Below are 18,088 nucleotides of genomic sequence, written 5' to 3'. Positions count from 1 at the left end.
CTGCATGTAGTCGACTCTTTGGAGCTGGCCTGTCAGGCTGTATCTGATTGACTATATAATCCAGTCTCTGTGAGACTCCAAGTTCCCAGCCAGGCTGACGTGTTTCCTAAACGCTTTATGTTTTGGTACGCCTGTGGTGTGGATGCATAATTATTTCTGCGTGGTCTACTGTAGTTTTGCTGCATGTGTGCAGTCTGCAGCTTCACTTACCCTTTCCTGCCACACAATTCTTTCTTTGCCTGCTGCTTCGCTAGAATCCGACTGTTCCGTGGCAAGCTCTCCAGGGATTTGGTACATCCATGGTGCCTCTGTTTGGTTCTGGATTACAAGACACAACCAGTTCTGTGATAAGATCTGAGGAGGATTCACCTGGTGTTTGTGTGCTCCGAAAATGTGAGCTTGAGTGAGACTAGACCAATTAAAATTCTACCAGAAAGCTGGTGATTTGTATTACACTGCAGTTTTATTTCACCAAGGAACCTGAGGTGATCACACACACGCGCACACGCACATGCACACACTCTTTTTCTCCCTTCATTATAAGAGAAAAAAAATTCGTCCTTTATTTAGCTATGGAAAAAGTGATTAGAGCAATAGACAATCTATTGAAGATGCTAGAAGATTTGCATTTGCTGGTACCATATTTTAGTTTAAAAACATTATTTTATTTTTTGTGTATGGATGTTGTCTTAGTTAGGGTTTCTGTTGCTTTGACAAAACACCATGACTAAAAAACAAGTTGGGGAGGAAAGGGTTACACTTCAGCACTGTTGCAGATCATCTAAGGAAATCAGGACAGGAACTCAAGAAAGGCAAGAACTTGGCAGCAGGATCTGATGCAGAGGCCATGGAAGGGATCTGCTTACTGGCTGCTCTTCAAGGCTTGTTCAGCCTACTTTCTTATAGAACCCAGGACCACCAACTCAGGGATGGCACCGCCCACAATGGGCTGGGCCCTTCCCCATCAGTCACTGATTAAGAAAATGCTTACAGTTGAATGTTAAGAGGCATCTTCTCAGATAACTCTAACTTCTGTGTCAAGGTGACATGAGAACAGCCAGCATAGTTGTTTTCCTTTTTGTTAGTTTCTTTTCTGTTGCTGTGAAGAGACACAATGACCAAAGCAGCTCCTAGGAACGGAAACATTTCATTAGGGGCTTATTACAGCTTTAGAGGGTGAGTTCATGAACTTCATGGTGGGGAGCAGACGTGGCTCTGGAGTAGTAGTTGAGGACTTTACATCAAGATCTCCTGGCAACAGATTCAATGCAGTGCCCATCAAAATCCAAGCAAAATTCTTCAAAGACCACGAAAGAATGGTACTCAACTTCATTTGAAAAAGCAAAAAACTCAGGATAGCCAAAACAATCCTGTACAATAAAAGAACTTCTGAGAGTCCGGTTTACCTTTATAAGTTACAATGAGGGCTGCTGAGAAGCCAAGGAGAGTGGCACTGGGTTTTGATCCTACTGCATGCACAGGCTTTGTGGGAGCCTAGCCTGTTTGGATGCTCACCTTCCTAGACCTGGATGGAGGGGGGAGGACCTTGGACTGCCCACAGGGCAGGGAACCCTGACTACTTTTTGGACTGGAGAGGGAGGGGGAAGGGAGGAGGGTGTGGGGAATAGGGGGAGGGGGAGGGAAAAGGGAGGCGGGGAGGAGGCAGAAATTTNAATGAAAAAAAAAAGAAAATAGAAATCACAATCCCCATACCAACAACCTTTGAATAAAATACATTTAAGGTGGAAAAAAAAAAAGAAGAAAAGAACTTCTGGAAGCATCGCAATCCCTGACTTTAAACTACTACAGAGCTACAGTACTAAAAACAGCATGGTATTGGCATAAGAACAGACAGGAGGACCAATGGAACTGAACAGAAGACCCAGATATCAATCCACACATCTTCGAACACCTGATCTTTGAAAAAGAAGCAAAAAATATCAAATAAAAAAAAGAAAGTGTATTTAACAAGTGTTGCTGGCATAACTGGATATCAACATGTAGAAGAATGAAAATAGACCCATATCTATCACCATGCACAAAACTCAAGTCCAAATGGATCAAAGACCTCAACATAAAGCCAGCCACACTGAACCTTACAGAAGAGAAAGTGGAAAGTACACTTGAACGCACTGGCGCAGGGAACCACTTCCTAAATATAACCCCAGCAGCACAGACACTGAGAGAAAAAATTAATAATTGGGACCTCCTGAAACTGAAAAGCTTCTGTAAAGCAAAGGACACGGTCAACAAGACAAAACGACAGCCTACAGAATGAGAAAAGATCTTCACTAACCCCACATCAGACAGAGAGGTCTGATCTCCAAAATATACAAAGAACTCAAGAAATTGGACACCAAAAGATCACATAATCCAATTTAAAAAAATGGAGTACAGAGAACTCTCAACAGAGGAATCTAAAATGGCTGAAAGACATTTAAGGAAATGCTCAACATCCTTAGTCATCAGAGAAATGCAAACCAAAACAACTCTGAGATTCCATCATACACCTGTAAGAATGGCCAAGATCAAAAACACTGATGACAACTTATGCTGGAGAGGTTGGGGAAAAGGGAACACTTCTGCATTGCTGGTAGGAATGCAAGCTGGTACAACCCCTTTGGATGTCAGTTGGCTATTTCTCAGAAAATTAGGAAACAAGCTTTCTCAAGACCCAGTAATACCACTTTTGGGTATATATCCAAAGGATGTGCTCAACTATGTTCATAGCAGTTTTGTTTGTCATAGTCAGAACCTGGAAACAACCTAAATGCTTCTTGATCGAAGAATGGATAAGAAAAATGTGGTACACAGCAGAAAAAAAATAACAATATCTTGAATTTTGCAGGAAAATGGATGGAGCTAGAAAACATTATTTTGAGTGAAGTAAGCCAGACACAGAAAGACAATTATCACATGTACTCACTCATAGGTGGTTTTTAAACATAAAGCAAAGCGAGCCAGCCACAAACCACAATCCCAAAGAACTTAGATAACAATGTGGACACTAAGAGAGACTTACATAGATCTAATCTACCTGAGAAGTAGAAAGTAGAAAAAGACAAGATCTTCTGAATAAATTGGGAGCATGGGGACCTTGGGGGAGGGTTAAAGGGGGAGGGGAGAGCCAGGGAGGATAGCAGAGAAAAATGTAGAGCTCAATAAATATCAATAATAGAAAAAAAAGATCTGGCAACAAGCAGCGGATGGGACTGGAGTTGACTTTTGAAACCTCAAACCCCAGTGACACACACTCTCCAAATCCACACCTTTTATTCAGTCCCAAATAGTTCCACTAACTGTGAACTAAACATTCAAATATATGAACCTATGAGGGTCATTCTCATTCAAACCACTATATAGCTTGCATGTACGTCTGTGCACCACTTTAATGCCTGGTACCCACAGAAGCCAGAAGAGTTCTGAGCTTCCATGTGGGTTCTGGGAATGAACCCATCTTCTGGAAGAGCAGCTAGTGTTCTTAACTGGGCCATATCTCCAGCTTCTGGCACCGTATTTTTAAGATGTAAATGTAAAGCTAATCACAGTAACTTATCTGTAATCCAGAATTCTTCTACAAGATGAGAGGGGGAGACAGGCAAAACTCCCAAAGCTTGTGGGCAAGACAGCCTAGTGTATAGTCAGCGAAAGAACCTGGCTCAACATGGTGGAGGGAGAAGGCAGAATCAGAGATTGTCTTTGACTTCCATACATGCACCGAGTCAGGCTTGTGCTCACACTCTATATACACATTTTATGCACACACACGCCAAGATAAAAATAAAAAAAAAAGAATCCATGTCTTGGCATTGAGGGGTGAGTTTTTAATGGGACCTTTTGCTGCTTGACCTTGTAGGTATTGGCCCATAATTCTGTGTTTGCCCTGGTGGTGGCCTTGGTTCTACTTTGCTCTTGCTTGTAAAACCTTTTAGTGGTGTTGAAAAGTTAACAATGGACATTAGGGCATTTTTGGTTGACTTAGCCTTAGAACCATATTTTGTTCATTGATTAAACAGCAGCTGTTGAGAAGCTGATAAATATTTTAAACTAAACAGTCTGTGTTATAGGCTTGAAAAGCTAGTTGGGAATGGCAGCTCGCTGAGAAGCATGAATGACTTGAAAAGAAATATAGTTTACAAAGGGTCAGGAGTGTGACTACCCAGGATAGCATGACAGTTATGTGTGTAAGTAAGCTAATTCAGAACTAAAGTACTCTCATTTCTGCTCTAGAATTCCTGATCAAAGTAAACCTATGAAATGAATAGTCTAATTTAGGCACTTATAGTTAGTGCCACATTACTAATTTTCTGAATACTTAGAGCAAGAGTCATATGCATGTTGCAAGGTCTGTGTGTTAATGGCCATTTTAACTAACACCCAGAGACGGGTCTGTATTCTGGGGTATGACCGTCTCTCAAGTCATTAGTCCTTTATATATGACAGAACCACTTCTTTTTACTTCTCCAAGTCATATAATTCCCAGTGAAAAATGAGAGATATTCCTAAATTCATTTTTATTTATTTAATTTTTATTACATTAAAATTTTAATTTTGTATTCTCTGTGTATATATGTGTGTTGCTGAGGTGTGTCTGTGGAGGTCAGACCCAATTGTGAGAGTTGGTTCCTTCTTACTCATATGGATCTCTGATCAAATTCAGGTTGTCAGGCTTGGCATCTGTCTGGTACCTTTAACCCACCAAGCCATCTTACTTTCCTTGTTTTTCTTAATTAGAAATGTGTGTGTGTGTGTGTGTGTGTCTGTGCACACTTGCACAGGTGGCAGTCAGAGGACAACTTGCAAAAGTTAGCCTTCTGTCATGTGAGTCCTAGTGTTGAGCTTAGATTGTCAGTTTTGACCACAGGTACAAGTCTCAGATTTTGTTCTAGAAAGTAATTCTTTTGTAATGTCTTGCCTGCATATATGTGCCTAGTGCCTGAAGAGGTCAGAATGGGGCATTAAATCTCCTGGAATACAGTTATGGGTGGTTGTGAGAAACCATGTGGGTTCTGGGAACCTAACCTGGGTCCTCTGCAAGAGCCATAAGTGCTCTTCACCTTGGAGTCATCTCTACAGCTTCCAATAAATGATTCTTAATTAGAAGTGGATTTTGCTCTTTATCTCGAAGCCCATGTGAGGCATGGCAGTTAGTATTTGAGAAAACAGCCGAGAGCTGTTCGTGTGTGTTCTTAACAAAGACAGTAACGGGGCATCCTTTTGCCGTTTAGGACCTGAACCAGTTTAAGGAGATGACAACATGTGTCTTCCCCAGGTAAGCCTTCTTTAAGAGCCCCTTGACATTTGAGATACTCACTGAGGTATATGCTACACGAGGGCAATTCCTCCAAGCTAGGAAGGGATTTAATAGCTTGGACATCCCCCACTTTGCCATTGTTGACTGATTAAGTTTATGAGTAGTGTATCATCCATTAAAGATCAGAATTCTAGCTTAGAGTGAAAGTAGAAAGTAGCTGATGTCTCCCTTTTTCCTGTCCTGCATTCTGCTGTCTGAAGGACTGGTGAAGGGTCCTGACACGGGTCTGGCCATTCACACATGTGCTACGTGGCGTAAATTTTTAGTTGTTGACATGTTCCAACTGAGAGTTCCCTCTCCTCAGTTAAGAACTGTATGGCTAGAGACCCTCCCACCTACACTGATATGAAGTTCATCAGTGCCAGTATTGTTAGTGTTTGGCTATGTCATATGTCACATGTGTGATCAAACACATGACAGGTGCATGGAGCTTATGCGGTAAGAAGGGCAAGTGAGGGTAGCCAACTAGTCTTACTTTCAACTGGGATATTGCTGTCCTAGCCACAGTGTTTATATTTATTTGGAAATAGATTTAGACACAATTCTCCCTCCCTCCCTCCCTCCCTCCCTCCCTCCCTCCCTCCCTCCCTCCCTTCCCCTCCCCTCCCCTCCCCTCCCTCCCTGTTTTTTTGAAACAGAGTTTCTCTGTGAAACGATCCCTGCTGTTTCTTTATTTGTTTATTTATTTATTTATTTGTTTTTGAGATAGGGTTTCTGGGTGAAACAGTCTTGCTGTTCTGGAACTCACTCTGTACCAGGATGGCTTTGAACACAGAGATTTGGCTGCCTCTCTAGTGCTGGGATTAAAAGTTTGCACCACCACCGCCCAGGAGATTTAGACAGAATTTTTAAAAAGATTTATTTAGTATGTATTCAGTGTCTGCCTACATGTATGCTTTCATGCCAGAAGAGGGCACCAGATCTCATTACAGATGGTTGTGAGCCACCATGTGGTTCCTGGGAATTGAACTCAGAACCTCTGAGCCATCTCTACAATTCCTTTGACAGATTTTTTTTTTTTTTTTTTTTTGGTTTTTCGAGACAGGGTTTCTCTGTGGTTTTGGAACCTGTCTTGGAACTAGCTCTTGTAGACCAGGCTGGTCTCAAATTCACAGAGATCCGCCTGCCTCTGCCTCCCAAGTGCTGGGATTAAAGGCGTGCGCCACCACAGACAGAATTCTCTTTGACAGAATTTTTATGTGGTCATTCCCTAGTATTTCTGGTTCCTGTAATAGAATAGTTAAGTGCTCTACTTTTTCTCATTGCTGTGATGGAATACTTGAGAATATCAGCTCACAGGAGGAAAAATCTAGTGTAGCTCACAGTTTGAAGGTGCAGCCTGCTCTGGTGGGAAGGGATGGTGAGCTCAAGGAGTCTTTACCCACGGGTCAGGGATACCCCAGCATCTATCTGGCTTTCCCTCCTTTTTTTTTAAAAAAATATTTTATGTATTTATTATGTATACAATATTCTGTCTGTGTGTATGCCTGCAGGCCAGAAGAGGGCACCAGATCTCATTTCAGATGGTTGTGAGCCACCATGTGTTTGCTGGGAATTGAACTCAGGACCTTTGGAAGAGCAGGCAATGCTCTTAACCTCTGAGCCATCTCTCCAGCCCCCCCTTTCCCTCCTTCTTTACCACTGTGTGTGTGTGTGTGTGTGTGTGTGTGTGTGTGTGTGTGTGTGTGTGTGTGTGTAAATTTCCTCAGAGGTCCTTAGGTGATTCCAAATTCAGCCATTTCGGCAGTGGAGCTTAGCTGGCACAGTAGGAAGTAGCAGGGAACTTCCCAATGTGGATTTTGGCCCCATAAGAATTCAGACTGTGTAACCCTGGTGGTAGTGGTGGGTGGTGGCTGTTTGGGAGGGGCAGACCACTAGAATGGGAAAGCAGACAGTGTTTGTCTGACCTTCAAGATGGATGCTAGCCTCATTCCTCCAGGTATAGGAGTGGAACCTGTTCCTTTGGCAAGTATATGGAAAACGAACAGCAGTTGGATGAATGAAGCCAGCACATGCGACTGTGTCCTTAGCTCATTAACCACATTACTGCTAGGTTCACACTGGCCAGTGTGTGTGCTTCATCTATCCACTTTTAGGTACTTTATGAATTGTGTGATTTTTCAGTATATCATATATGAAGTATATGTTACATGTGTATTTTATTTATGAAACATTTTAAGTATTTTTATGTTTTAATAAAGAACATTTGAAATAATGCTGTATATTTTATTTACCTTATTAAAATTTATTTTGTTTCCAGACTCTTGGATACTAAACTGATGGCCAGCACACAGCCTTTTAAGGTATTATTTCAATCTGAACTATCATTCATAAGAAATAATTTGAATTTTTTGTTTGTTTAAGACTGAATCTTGGTATGCTGAGGCTGGCCTTGAACTCACCCTGTAGGTGAGAGTAGTTACCTGGATTCTTGTTCCTCCTGCCTCTACCTCCCGCATGCTAGGATGCAGACACGCGGCACCATGCTCTTTTTGAAACTTTTTTGCATTACCACTGATAACTTTGGAATTCTGGTCTTTTAAAGTGTTATTTCAGACATAATAAAAAATAAGAAAGGAAGAAGAGAGACATTGGAAAAGTCCAGAAATAAATATATGAAAATATGAAGTTATCTTTATTTTTCCTCTTTTTGAGTGTAAGTTTTTGAATGTTAAAATATATAATTTTTGTTTTTTATTTACTTTTGTTTTTTAGTACAGGCTTACTCTTTAGCCCAAGTTAACTCTATAGTCCTCCCCTGTCAGCTTCCTCAGTGTTGGGGTGACAAGTGTGTGCCACCACACAGTTGTGACTTATGTATAATTATATATAATATGTAAGCACACACATATGTACATACATGTTTTTGAGAAAGGGTTTCTCCATGTTACAGTCCTGTCTGTCTTGGAACTTGTTTTGTAGACCATGCTGCACTCAAACTCATAGAGATCCTTCTGACTCTGCCTCCCAAGTGTTGGGATTAAAAGCAGGAACCATTACACCTGCCTTGTAGTCTATGTTTTTTAATTGGATTTACATGCAGCCAATTTGTCCTTTCTCTACCTGTCTCCTTATTTTACATATTTGGACATATTTTCTAATAAAGATAAGTTAATGAGCCAGGCGGTGGTGGCGCATGCCTTTAATCCCAGCACTCGGGAGGCAGAGGCAGGCGGATCTCTGTGAGTTCGAGACCAGCCTGGTCTACAAGAGCTAGTTCCAGGACAGGCTCCAAAACCACAGAGAAACCCTGTCTCAAAAACCAAAAAAAAAAGATAAGTTAATGTATGATCATTTACAGCTTGTGAAGGACCTTCTGCAGCCTCTGGAGCAGTCCTGGACACTAAGAACTTGCTGTAGCCTTCGAGCAGTGCACTAGGGCAGTACTGCCAAAGTTGTGTTATCCCCAATGCCCCCACACCCCCAGCAAACCTGGAAGCTTGCTTTTTCTTCCCCTTCCACAGTTTTTTCTTAGTTTTGCTTCAGTAAAAACCAGGTTGGCCTTCCAGTCTCCATCCTGCTGCCTCAGCCTCCCAAGTAGCAGACTAGAGGTGAGCACCACTAGGCCTGCACATGTTTGTAGTTTTATCACACTGTCATTATTCTTGTCCGTACAATGAACCTTGAACTTGCTGGTGTGCTTTTCTTTCATGTGGAATAAGCAGTGACTTCTGTCCTTTAGGACACAAGAGGGCAGTATGGGATGCTTTTTCTTCTGTGTACCCTGAAATGGCTCTCCTTAATCTCTCTCACTCTCAGATGAGATACCCTAACTCTCCATCTTCTGCCTTGCAGGATATCATTAACAACACATCCCTTGCAGAGCTGGAAAAGCGCTTAAAAGAGACACCCTTTGACCCTCCTAAAGTTGGTAAGAATATTAATCGTGAAAACCTTCAAACTCTGGAAATTACCAATATGTTCTGTGCAAACAATGTGATCCATCTCTGAAATCATATTGTGTTATTTGTAGGGTGTGGCTGGTTAAGGTTCATGCCAGTGGCAGTTTTGTGAATAAAGATGGTGTCCTAATTCCACATCTTGCTCCATCTATATCATGTCAATAGAGTTGGGTAGGGATTCACTGAGAAGTTTCAAGACTTTTATTTCCTAATGCTTGGAGTTCTCCCAAAAGTTGATGTGTCCTTTCAGATGGTGTGTGTTTGAGCAGAGAGAGAGTCAGTAACTAATAATAAGAAACACAACAGCACCTCCTGTCCCAGAAAACTTAGAGCTGGGGTGTGTGAGACAAGAGCGTATCCCGTGTCCTCAGAGGCCAGGAGGAGCCCTTGGTGTCATATGGGTTATGTGCGTATGTGTGGCCCCCAACCCGTGCTCTGGGGCACTGTGTCCGTGGTCCTGTTACCCCATTGTGCTGCTGCCACAGCATTCCCTTAGCTAAAGACGATGATAACCACGCTAAGATTCAGACATTGGTGATGGAAGGTACTAGAGTGGACAGAGTCATAGTATTCGCTTCCCTTCTGGGTATAGTCCAAGAAAGGAAGTACAACGATGCTGGCTGGATAGAGGGAAAGAAACCCATGTATACTAGTGTAATGGAATAATTGGTGTGGGGAGTGATGAGCTTCAGCAGGTGATGTTGAATATTTTACTTAAGTGCTGCAGTGTTAAAAGGCTCTCTTTGGAAGTGTCAAGCCCAATATTTAGTTCATAAGGACGTTAAGAAGTTCTTGCATAAGAGTATTTTATTGGTATGAAAATGGCTCCAAGCCGGGCGGTGGTGGCACACGCCTTTAATCCCAGCACTCGGGAGGCAGAGGCAGGCAGATCTCTGTGAGTTCGAGGTCAGCCTGGTCTAGAAGAGCTAGTTCCAGGACAGGAACCAAAAGTACAGAGAAACCCTGTCTTGGAAAAAAAAAAGAAAAGAAAAGAAAATGGCTCCAGCCGTTCTATTAGCAGTTTCCATTCATGCTTCTGATGTTCTTTCTAACATTCATTTCCAGATTGATTCTAGGAAATAATTACTTACAAGTAAGGGCTGTATCCTGTCCTATTGTTTTCATGTTTCTTTAGTAGAAAATTTACTCAAAAGTCGATTAGTCTCTTACATTCTCTTAGCACCTGTGTGTATCAGTAGAGTCAGTATTATCTTATAAAATGATTCTTGTAGTGCAGTAGGCCCGTGAACTAAGGCTGGTGTTACAGCAGTTCTAATCTATTTTGGGTGGGGAGTATACTGTTATCTCTAAATTGCTAAGCTTGGGAACAGTCCAGGGCCCCTCCAGTATTCAGGTAAACTCTGTGGTTTTATGGGGACTACTTGGGATACTAATGGTTATGAGCATGTGGCATGTGCCAAGCACTAGATGAGATCTTTATCAGTACCATGACATTGGATGTTCCCCAAAAGCCTTATGGGGGAAGGTTGATTATCATCTCCTTACAAAATTGGGGGCTCAGAGATGAAGTGCCTTGCCCCAGGGTAACATTGCATATGCCTCAGATTCAGAGAGACACTGTATGACCTTTCAATCCTACTGGGATTTTATTAGTTTAATGTTTGTTTATTTATTTTTGAAGACAGGGTCTTACTTTGTAGCCAGGGTTGGACTAGAACTCACTATTTAGCCTAGACTAGCCTCAAACTTGCTGTGGTTCTTCTACCTCAGCTTCTCAAGTGCAGAGATTACAGGTGTGACCACCATGCTCGGTTTGGAGTTCTGTTTAATCTTTTGTGTCCTGCAAGTATGCAAGAGTAGCACAGTAGGATTGTCACAGGATGGGAAACAGATTGCAGGTGACTCTAGCCAGTGTAGCTGAGGAGGCCTACAGCTGAACCTCGGTAAGGAAACAGGCCTTTTTCTGGTCTGAACTAAAATTCTTGTTGTCAGGGAGTTTGTTATTTCGTATCGTGAGGTCTTACGTGGACAGAACTGAGAAATAAGACAAGTTTCCTTGTACCTTCCAGCCGCATCTGCAACTGCAGCACACAAGAATGCATCTGGATTTGGCAGGACACCATGCTTACTAGTTAGTCTGTCTGTCTGCCTTTCTTTCTTTCTTTCTTTCTTTCTTTCTTTCTTTCTTTCTTTCTTTCTTTCTTTCTTTCTTTCTTCCTCCTCCTCCTCCTCTTCCTCCTCCTCTTTCTTCTTTTTATTTGATTCTTTTTGAGTCAGGGTCTTTCTGTGTAACTTTGGAGTCTGTCCTGTAACTCACTCTGTAGACCAGGCTGGCTTTGAACTCACAGAGATGCACCTCCCTCTGCCTCCCGAGTGCTAGGAGTGCTGGGATCACAGGCGCCACCACCACAGGGCACTTACTAGTTTTCATGTTTGCTAGTACACTGGGGAATATTGATGATTCCTTTTTTTCTCTCTAGAAAGCGCAGAAGGCTTTCCGAGCTACAACACTGCTTCTGAGCAGCTCCATGAGGCAGGGTATGATGCTTACATCACAGGACTCTGCTTCATCTCCATGGCAAATTACCTAGGTACTTGAGATATGTTTCTGTTAAACAGAGTGAGTCTTGCCTGTTTTGTGTGACAAATTTCCAAAGACTAGGCCTAGATAACAGACCTGTGTTTCTCATGGCTCTGGAGAGTAGTAAACCTGTCCCAGACACCAGCTTCCCAACAGTTGACACTCCCGGGTGCTAGATAGAGGAAACCAGTTCCCCTACTTGCCTCCAAATAGCTCATTTATGGATACCATTGTTTGGGATTTGGCTTCCATGTGGGAGTGGGGAAGGGACGACGACCATCTGTGCATCACAACCATTGTCCTAGGATCTGACCACCCTTATAGAAGCAGGAAGGTTCTGAGAGGGGAGCTGGAGGAGATGAGGAGGGGACACAGGAAGGGACTGCTGACACTTGCCTGTGTAGGTGTGTGGACCAGAAGAGTAACTGTTACCCTCACTGAATGTACCACACTGAGCTTCTGCCGTTTGACCACGCACTGTGTATAACACCATGCTTTTCTTCACTAGGTTCTTTACTTGGGCCTTCAAAAGTGTGTGTGTCTGCCAGATCAAAACTCATTGAACCCTTTTTTAACAAGTAAGTAATCAGAGGGTTACAGCTCTGCTTCTCACACTCTGACAAGCTCCGTGTCTTGGGAGACAGGAAACTAGGGTACATTTTTATTAAATATTTCTCATCTTTAGTAGCACAGATAGTTTTTGAGAGTAGAAATTGACCTTTTGGGAAATAATTTCTTAAATATACTGGCTTAAAGAAACTAAAGAGGCTGGGCATGGCACCCCTTTAATCCCAGCACTTGGGAGGCAGGGCAGGTGGATCTCTGAGTTCTGGGCCAGCCTAGTCTACAGGGTGAGTTTCAGGCCATCCAAGGCTACACAGGGAAATCCTTTCTCAAAAAACCCCCCAAAACTAAAGAAAACATTACTGGGGTGGTTAAGAACATTGCCTGCTCTTCCAAAGGTCCTGAGTTCAGTTCCCAGCAACCACATGGTGGCTCACAACCATCTGTAATGAGGTCTGCTGCCCTCTTCTGGCCTGTAGGCATATACGCAGACAGAATATTGTATACATAATAAATAAATACTAAAAAAATTAAAAAAAAGAAAACATTACTAATGGTAGTGTATCTCTTCCAAGAAAAAAAAGATGGTAGTTTTAGCATTTAAATTACCTTCAAGGGATACTTGTGTTTATAGCTAAACCTATCCTCTAGTGAACTTTACACATAACATTATTTATTTGTATTTGTCTTATTAACTGATTACATGTTATTTCTAAGGAAATGTCTGATAAATGGGTACGCTACTCTATGAAGTCTTGATTGTCATTGCATGCTCTTTGACTCTCTGTTTATCTTTTTTTTATTTTATGGTGTTGCGGATTGAACCCGTGGTCCCATGCATGCCAGGGAAATGCTCTGCTATTGATCTCATCTAGGGATGAAAAAGCTTTTCCTACATTATGCATTGATTTCTGAAGAAGTCTCAGAGATTGTTATTTCAGACTCTGGCTTGTGCTTGCTTGGCAAGTTTGTGACTAAAGTTACCATGTGACACTTGGCCGCAGCCTCAGCCTTTGTCTTGGCCTCAGTTCTCTGAGGAGTTGGTGCTAGAGTCGGGCAGAATGAGGCAGCTCACATCTGTCCTCGTAAGAAACAGCCATGTCAGTGTCTGTGCGTTCATCATCTCCTTCCCTAATGCACAGCACATTACATTGTATCGTGGTTTCACCAGGTGGGACACTGTTTCCTTGGGTTATCTGTGTCAATAATCGTTGACAGTTCTGTGCTTAGTGTACTGTAGAGGCAGCTGCCATTTCCAACATCTAGACTCTTCCAGACTGGTATTTCTGAGTTAGTGAGCTTCATTTCCTTTGTCTTCTTCTTTTCTCATTCTCTTTCTTCTTCTATTTAATTTTGCATGTGAGTGTTTTTTGTTTTTTGTTTTTTTGGGTGGGGGGGTGTTTGAGACAGGGTTTCTCTGTAGCTTTGGAGCCTGTCCTGGAACTAGCTCTTGTAGACCAGGCTGGCCTGGAACTCACAGAGATCCACCTCCCTCTGCCTCCCCAGTGCTGGGATTAAAGGCGTGCGCCACCACTGCCCGGCGTGTGAGTCTCTTGCCTCCGTGTATGTTTGTTTGCTGTGTGTGTACTTGGTATCTACAGGGACTGAGAGATGTCCTGGAAATGAAGCTACAGGTAGTTGTGAGCTGCTATGTAGCTACTGGGAATTGAACCTGGGTCCTCTGGAAAAGCAGTCAGTGCTCTTAACCGCTGAGCCATCTCTTCAGTTCCTCCTTGTTCTATTTTTGTTGTTATTTTATTTGGAAGTTCAGAGGAAATATGTAGGAAGTTGATGGCCTTTTCAAAAGTAGGCTAGTTACTAGTGTGATGTATATTGGAAATTAAGTTGAATTTTTTTGTAAAGAAAATGATTTGTGCCCGAGTCTTTAATGTCTGTCTAGTTCAATAAGAGCAGAAAGAGTGAAAAATCGTTTTCTTAGCTTTTACCTCTTATTTTAGAGCAGTATTTATCTTTGTATTTCTTCTGAAATCTGTGCCACTGGCGACAATAAGTGTGGTTTAAGTTTTGGTCATTCCTTACATTTTTATGTACATGATATTACATTCATTGTTCTACATATTTTTCAACTTAGAAATGTTTAGTTGCTGCAGATGTTTGGAGCAGCAGTTTTGTAATTCCTTACAAAGTCGGGTGTGATGGATACTGACCGGGTCAGATGGAGATGGCATCTAGCTTCTGATCACGTGTGTACCTACAGAATAGGCCAGCTTGCTCAAGAGCTTTTCTACAAGAATGGGTTGCAAATGCACTGCAGCCTTCTGATTTAAAAGAACATGACGGAGCTGTTGCGCTCATGCCTGTGATCCAGTTCTTGGAAGACTTGAGTCTCAGGCTAGAACTGGCTGCAAAGTAAGTTCTAGGCCTGTCTAAGCTGCACTGTGAAACCATCTCCAACAAAAGCAGAGAAAGAAGAAGCTGGGCAGTAAATATGTAAGGCTTCCTTCAGCATGAGAACATCTGTCCATTTAGAGGTTTTCTTTTTTTTTTCTTTTTTGGTTTTATGAGACAGGGTTTCTCTGTAGCTTTGGAGCTTGTCCTGGAACTAGCTCTTGTAGACTAGGTTGGTCTCAAACTCAGAGATCCACCTGCCTCTGCCTCCCGAGTGCTGGGATTAAAGGCGTAGAGTTTTTGTTTTTGAGGAGCTAAAATCTAAATACTTAGCAAAACAGTGAACAAGGGCATAAGGTCATGGATCCTCCTAGGATTCTCTTAAAAATTGACATTTGGTTTGTTTTTTTTTTTCTTATTTGTAAAAGAAAAACATACTTTTCTTATTTTTGAAGAGAAAACTCTATGGTTTTTCTGTTCTGTGCTGTAGTGTCCTCTTGGTCCAACACAGTCGGGTTTTCCAAGGCCTCTCCAGTGGGGACTACTGCTCCTGACTTATCCTTCTTCTAGCACTGACCTTGCTCTTATAGGTCTGACTTATCACACGGGACCTTGAGTTTTGTCAAGTTATCTTTTTAAGTTTTCGTTTAAACATCTAACATTGGCCCCCAACACTATCTCAATTAATGGTGTCAGAAAAATACGATTTTTCTGAAGGTCAGCTTATTTCATTATTGTCTTTTTTTCTTCTTTTGAAACAGTTTCTGCTAACTGTGTAGCTAAAGGAGACCTTGAACTTGTAATCCTCTTGTCTTCCTCTCCCAGGGCAATTAGTTTCTATAGCAGTTTTTCTAATGTAGCTTCACCACAGTCATAAGATCTGACGAGCTGCCCTCAGACACACACAAGCAGTGTTTTGTTTGCTTCCATCAGATTTCTGCTTTAAAGGTAGAGTTTAAGGCGGCTGTTGGCGATAGCTCAGTAGGTTAAGGCAGTTGACACAACTCTGGCAACCTGAGTCTGCTTCCTGGAACCCGTGTGAAGGTTGAATGAGAGAACTCATTGCACAAAGTTGTTCTCTGACTTCCACACACATGCTGTGACATGTGCACATGTGCACATTAATGATAACTATGCATAAAGCTTTCTGAAAGAAGAAAAAGATAAACTTTGAGCAAAAATAAATTCATAATTTCATTTAAAAATTTGTGTGTATGTGTGTGTGTGTAGAGAGAGCATGTGCATGTGGCCACTCACACTGGAGATTGAACACTGTGTCATGTATGCTACATCTACACTTCCAGTTTATAAAGTCTAATATACATGTGAACATGTGCGTGTCAAAGAGTCAGAGAGGCTGGATGGTGGCGCATGCCTTTGATCCCAGCACTCAGGAGGCAGAGGCTGGCAGATCTCTGTGTGTTCATGGCCAACTTGGTGTACAGAGCGAGTGCCAGGGCAGACAGGACTACACAGAGCAACCCTGTCTCAGGAAAAAAAAAGAGTCAAAGAGAATTGAGCATGGCAGCGAGGCTCCGGGCTGCTCTTGCCCTGCACTGGCAGTGCCCTGTTGTTTGTGTGGGACTCTCTGGTCAGGAAATGATCTACTGTCTTAATTACCTTGGTCTATTTCAATCACTGCCTGGAAAGCCAGACAGAGAAGAAACTTTGGCCCAACCCTTTTGGGCTGGAAAGAGATAAAAATACTCTCTGCTTTTACTTTTATTGAACCATAGAAAGCAAAGTGTGACTTTGCCTTACATGTATTAACAGCTATCTGTCTCTGCAAACCACCTTTAAATCTCTGTAGATGACCTTTTATGAAGGTTTAGGAAAGGAGAGACTCCATCTCTACTCACTGCCTCCTACTCTGCCCTAAAGAGAGATGTAGCTGTGGTAGGAAGATGGGTTTTCCACCTCAAGTTTTAATGGACACAGGCTGGAGTACAGAGCTGCAGGTGTGAACCAGGTGTCTCCTTTCGCACGTTCTGCTTCCAGGTGTTACGGGTGAAAACTCGGGAAGGTGGTGTCAGCCTGGTGCTTGGAAGCACAAGCACTTTGGATTGGGGCAGTTCAAGAAGCTCTGCCACTCAGATGACTAATGCTGCAGTTATGGGAGGTTGTGACAGCGTATTGAAAACTACCAGTGGAGAGGGTGAAGTCCCCAAATAAAACACACTCATGTTTTGTTCCTTTCACCTATGAAAAGTGATCATATTCTGGCAATAGACCGGGTCTTTCTTTACTTTGTCATCAAAGTAATTTTTTTGACACAGAGTCTTTCCATGTAGCCCTGGCCGTCCAGGAACTCTCTATGTAGACCAGGCTGGCTTTTAACTCACACAAATCCTTTTTCTTCTGCCTCCCGAGTGCTGGATAAAGGCACGTGCCACCGTGTCCCACTTCATCACAGTGATTTTTACTTTGAAGGATACAGAAAACAATAGTAAGGATCAGAGCCCAGCTCCTGGCTCTGCTCTAAGTGCGGCATACATACAGTCAGGGCTGCTAGTGTGCTGTAATGTGTGGGAGGGGCCTGTTCTCTCATCTCTCTGGAGGAAGCCATGGTCACACAGTGTCCCCCTTTATATGACTGCATCTTCTCAATGCAAGTATGAGTTGTGACAATCTGTGCTGCTGGGAAACACGTGTCACAGCAGCACAGGACTGTTTTCTGTCTGAGGCTAAGAGTTAAACTATTTGCTTTAGCTCTCTCACCTGTAAAGTGTGGCTGCTAGTGCTCTGTGATTGGAGCGAGGGTGCAGTGGTGCAGTACATGTCTGTGCCCTCAGACAGCTGTCACTGCTGTCACTGATCTAAGTGATCTGAGATGAAACGAGGGCCATTTGGTCCTATGGGAGGCACTGTATAGGCTTACCCTTTGCACTGCCAAAACTCTTTAAACAGGACGTTGTATTAAGTTATGACCTTTGACCAGAAAGCAGGTGACAAAAACCCTGCTGTGACCATTGATGCTTAGGGGGAAGACTTGTATGGGTTATTTCTTATTTCTTTTTGTCTTCCCCCGTAGGAGTAAGTGACTACTCTATCATATCCTGCCAGCTGCATTTTCAGGGGGTTTCAGGGCAAGGGTAGTAAGGAAGTGACATCTGCTAGGATTCAGCACATGCTTTTCTTTCTTTCTTCTTGTTTACCTGCTTTACTGAGATAGACATTCACCATAACATAGTTTATCCATTCAGAATATATAATGTAATGTTTTTATCATATAAAGTTAATCTTTAAAAATTAATTTGTGTATGTGTGTGTCTGTTTGTGTGCACTGCGCACAGGTGAGTGGTGGTTCGAGGACAGCTTTTATGAGCCAGTTCTCTGCTGCCATTATGTGCGTTCTGGAGGTCCGGCTCAAGCCGTCAGGCCTGTGTGGCAGACTCTTTGGCTTATGAGCCATCTTAC

General features: G+C 42.5%; 1 protein-coding gene across 2 annotated transcripts in view; it reads left to right on the top strand.

Moving 5' to 3' along the window:
* Positions 1-18,088, top strand: part of Parn (poly(A)-specific ribonuclease) — a 102,590-nt gene that overhangs the window by 24,257 nt on the left and 60,245 nt on the right. For both annotated transcript variants that reach the window (XM_050125785.1, XM_050125784.1), the window contains exons 14-18: positions 5,229-5,272; positions 7,575-7,617; positions 9,110-9,185; positions 11,658-11,768; positions 12,267-12,336. In XM_050125785.1, coding sequence (XP_049981742.1) covers positions 5,229-5,272; positions 7,575-7,617; positions 9,110-9,185; positions 11,658-11,768; positions 12,267-12,336 — 344 coding nt within the window. The remainder of the gene's footprint in view (positions 1-5,228; positions 5,273-7,574; positions 7,618-9,109; positions 9,186-11,657; positions 11,769-12,266; positions 12,337-18,088) is intronic.

This window comes from Alexandromys fortis, unplaced genomic scaffold, assembly GCF_014885135.2.
Source record: "Alexandromys fortis isolate MF-2015 unplaced genomic scaffold, M_Fortis_MF-2015_v1.1 scaffold_238, whole genome shotgun sequence".
Lineage (NCBI taxonomy): Eukaryota > Metazoa > Chordata > Mammalia > Rodentia > Cricetidae > Alexandromys > Alexandromys fortis.
This window is presented reverse-complemented; position numbering and strand designations above follow the sequence as displayed.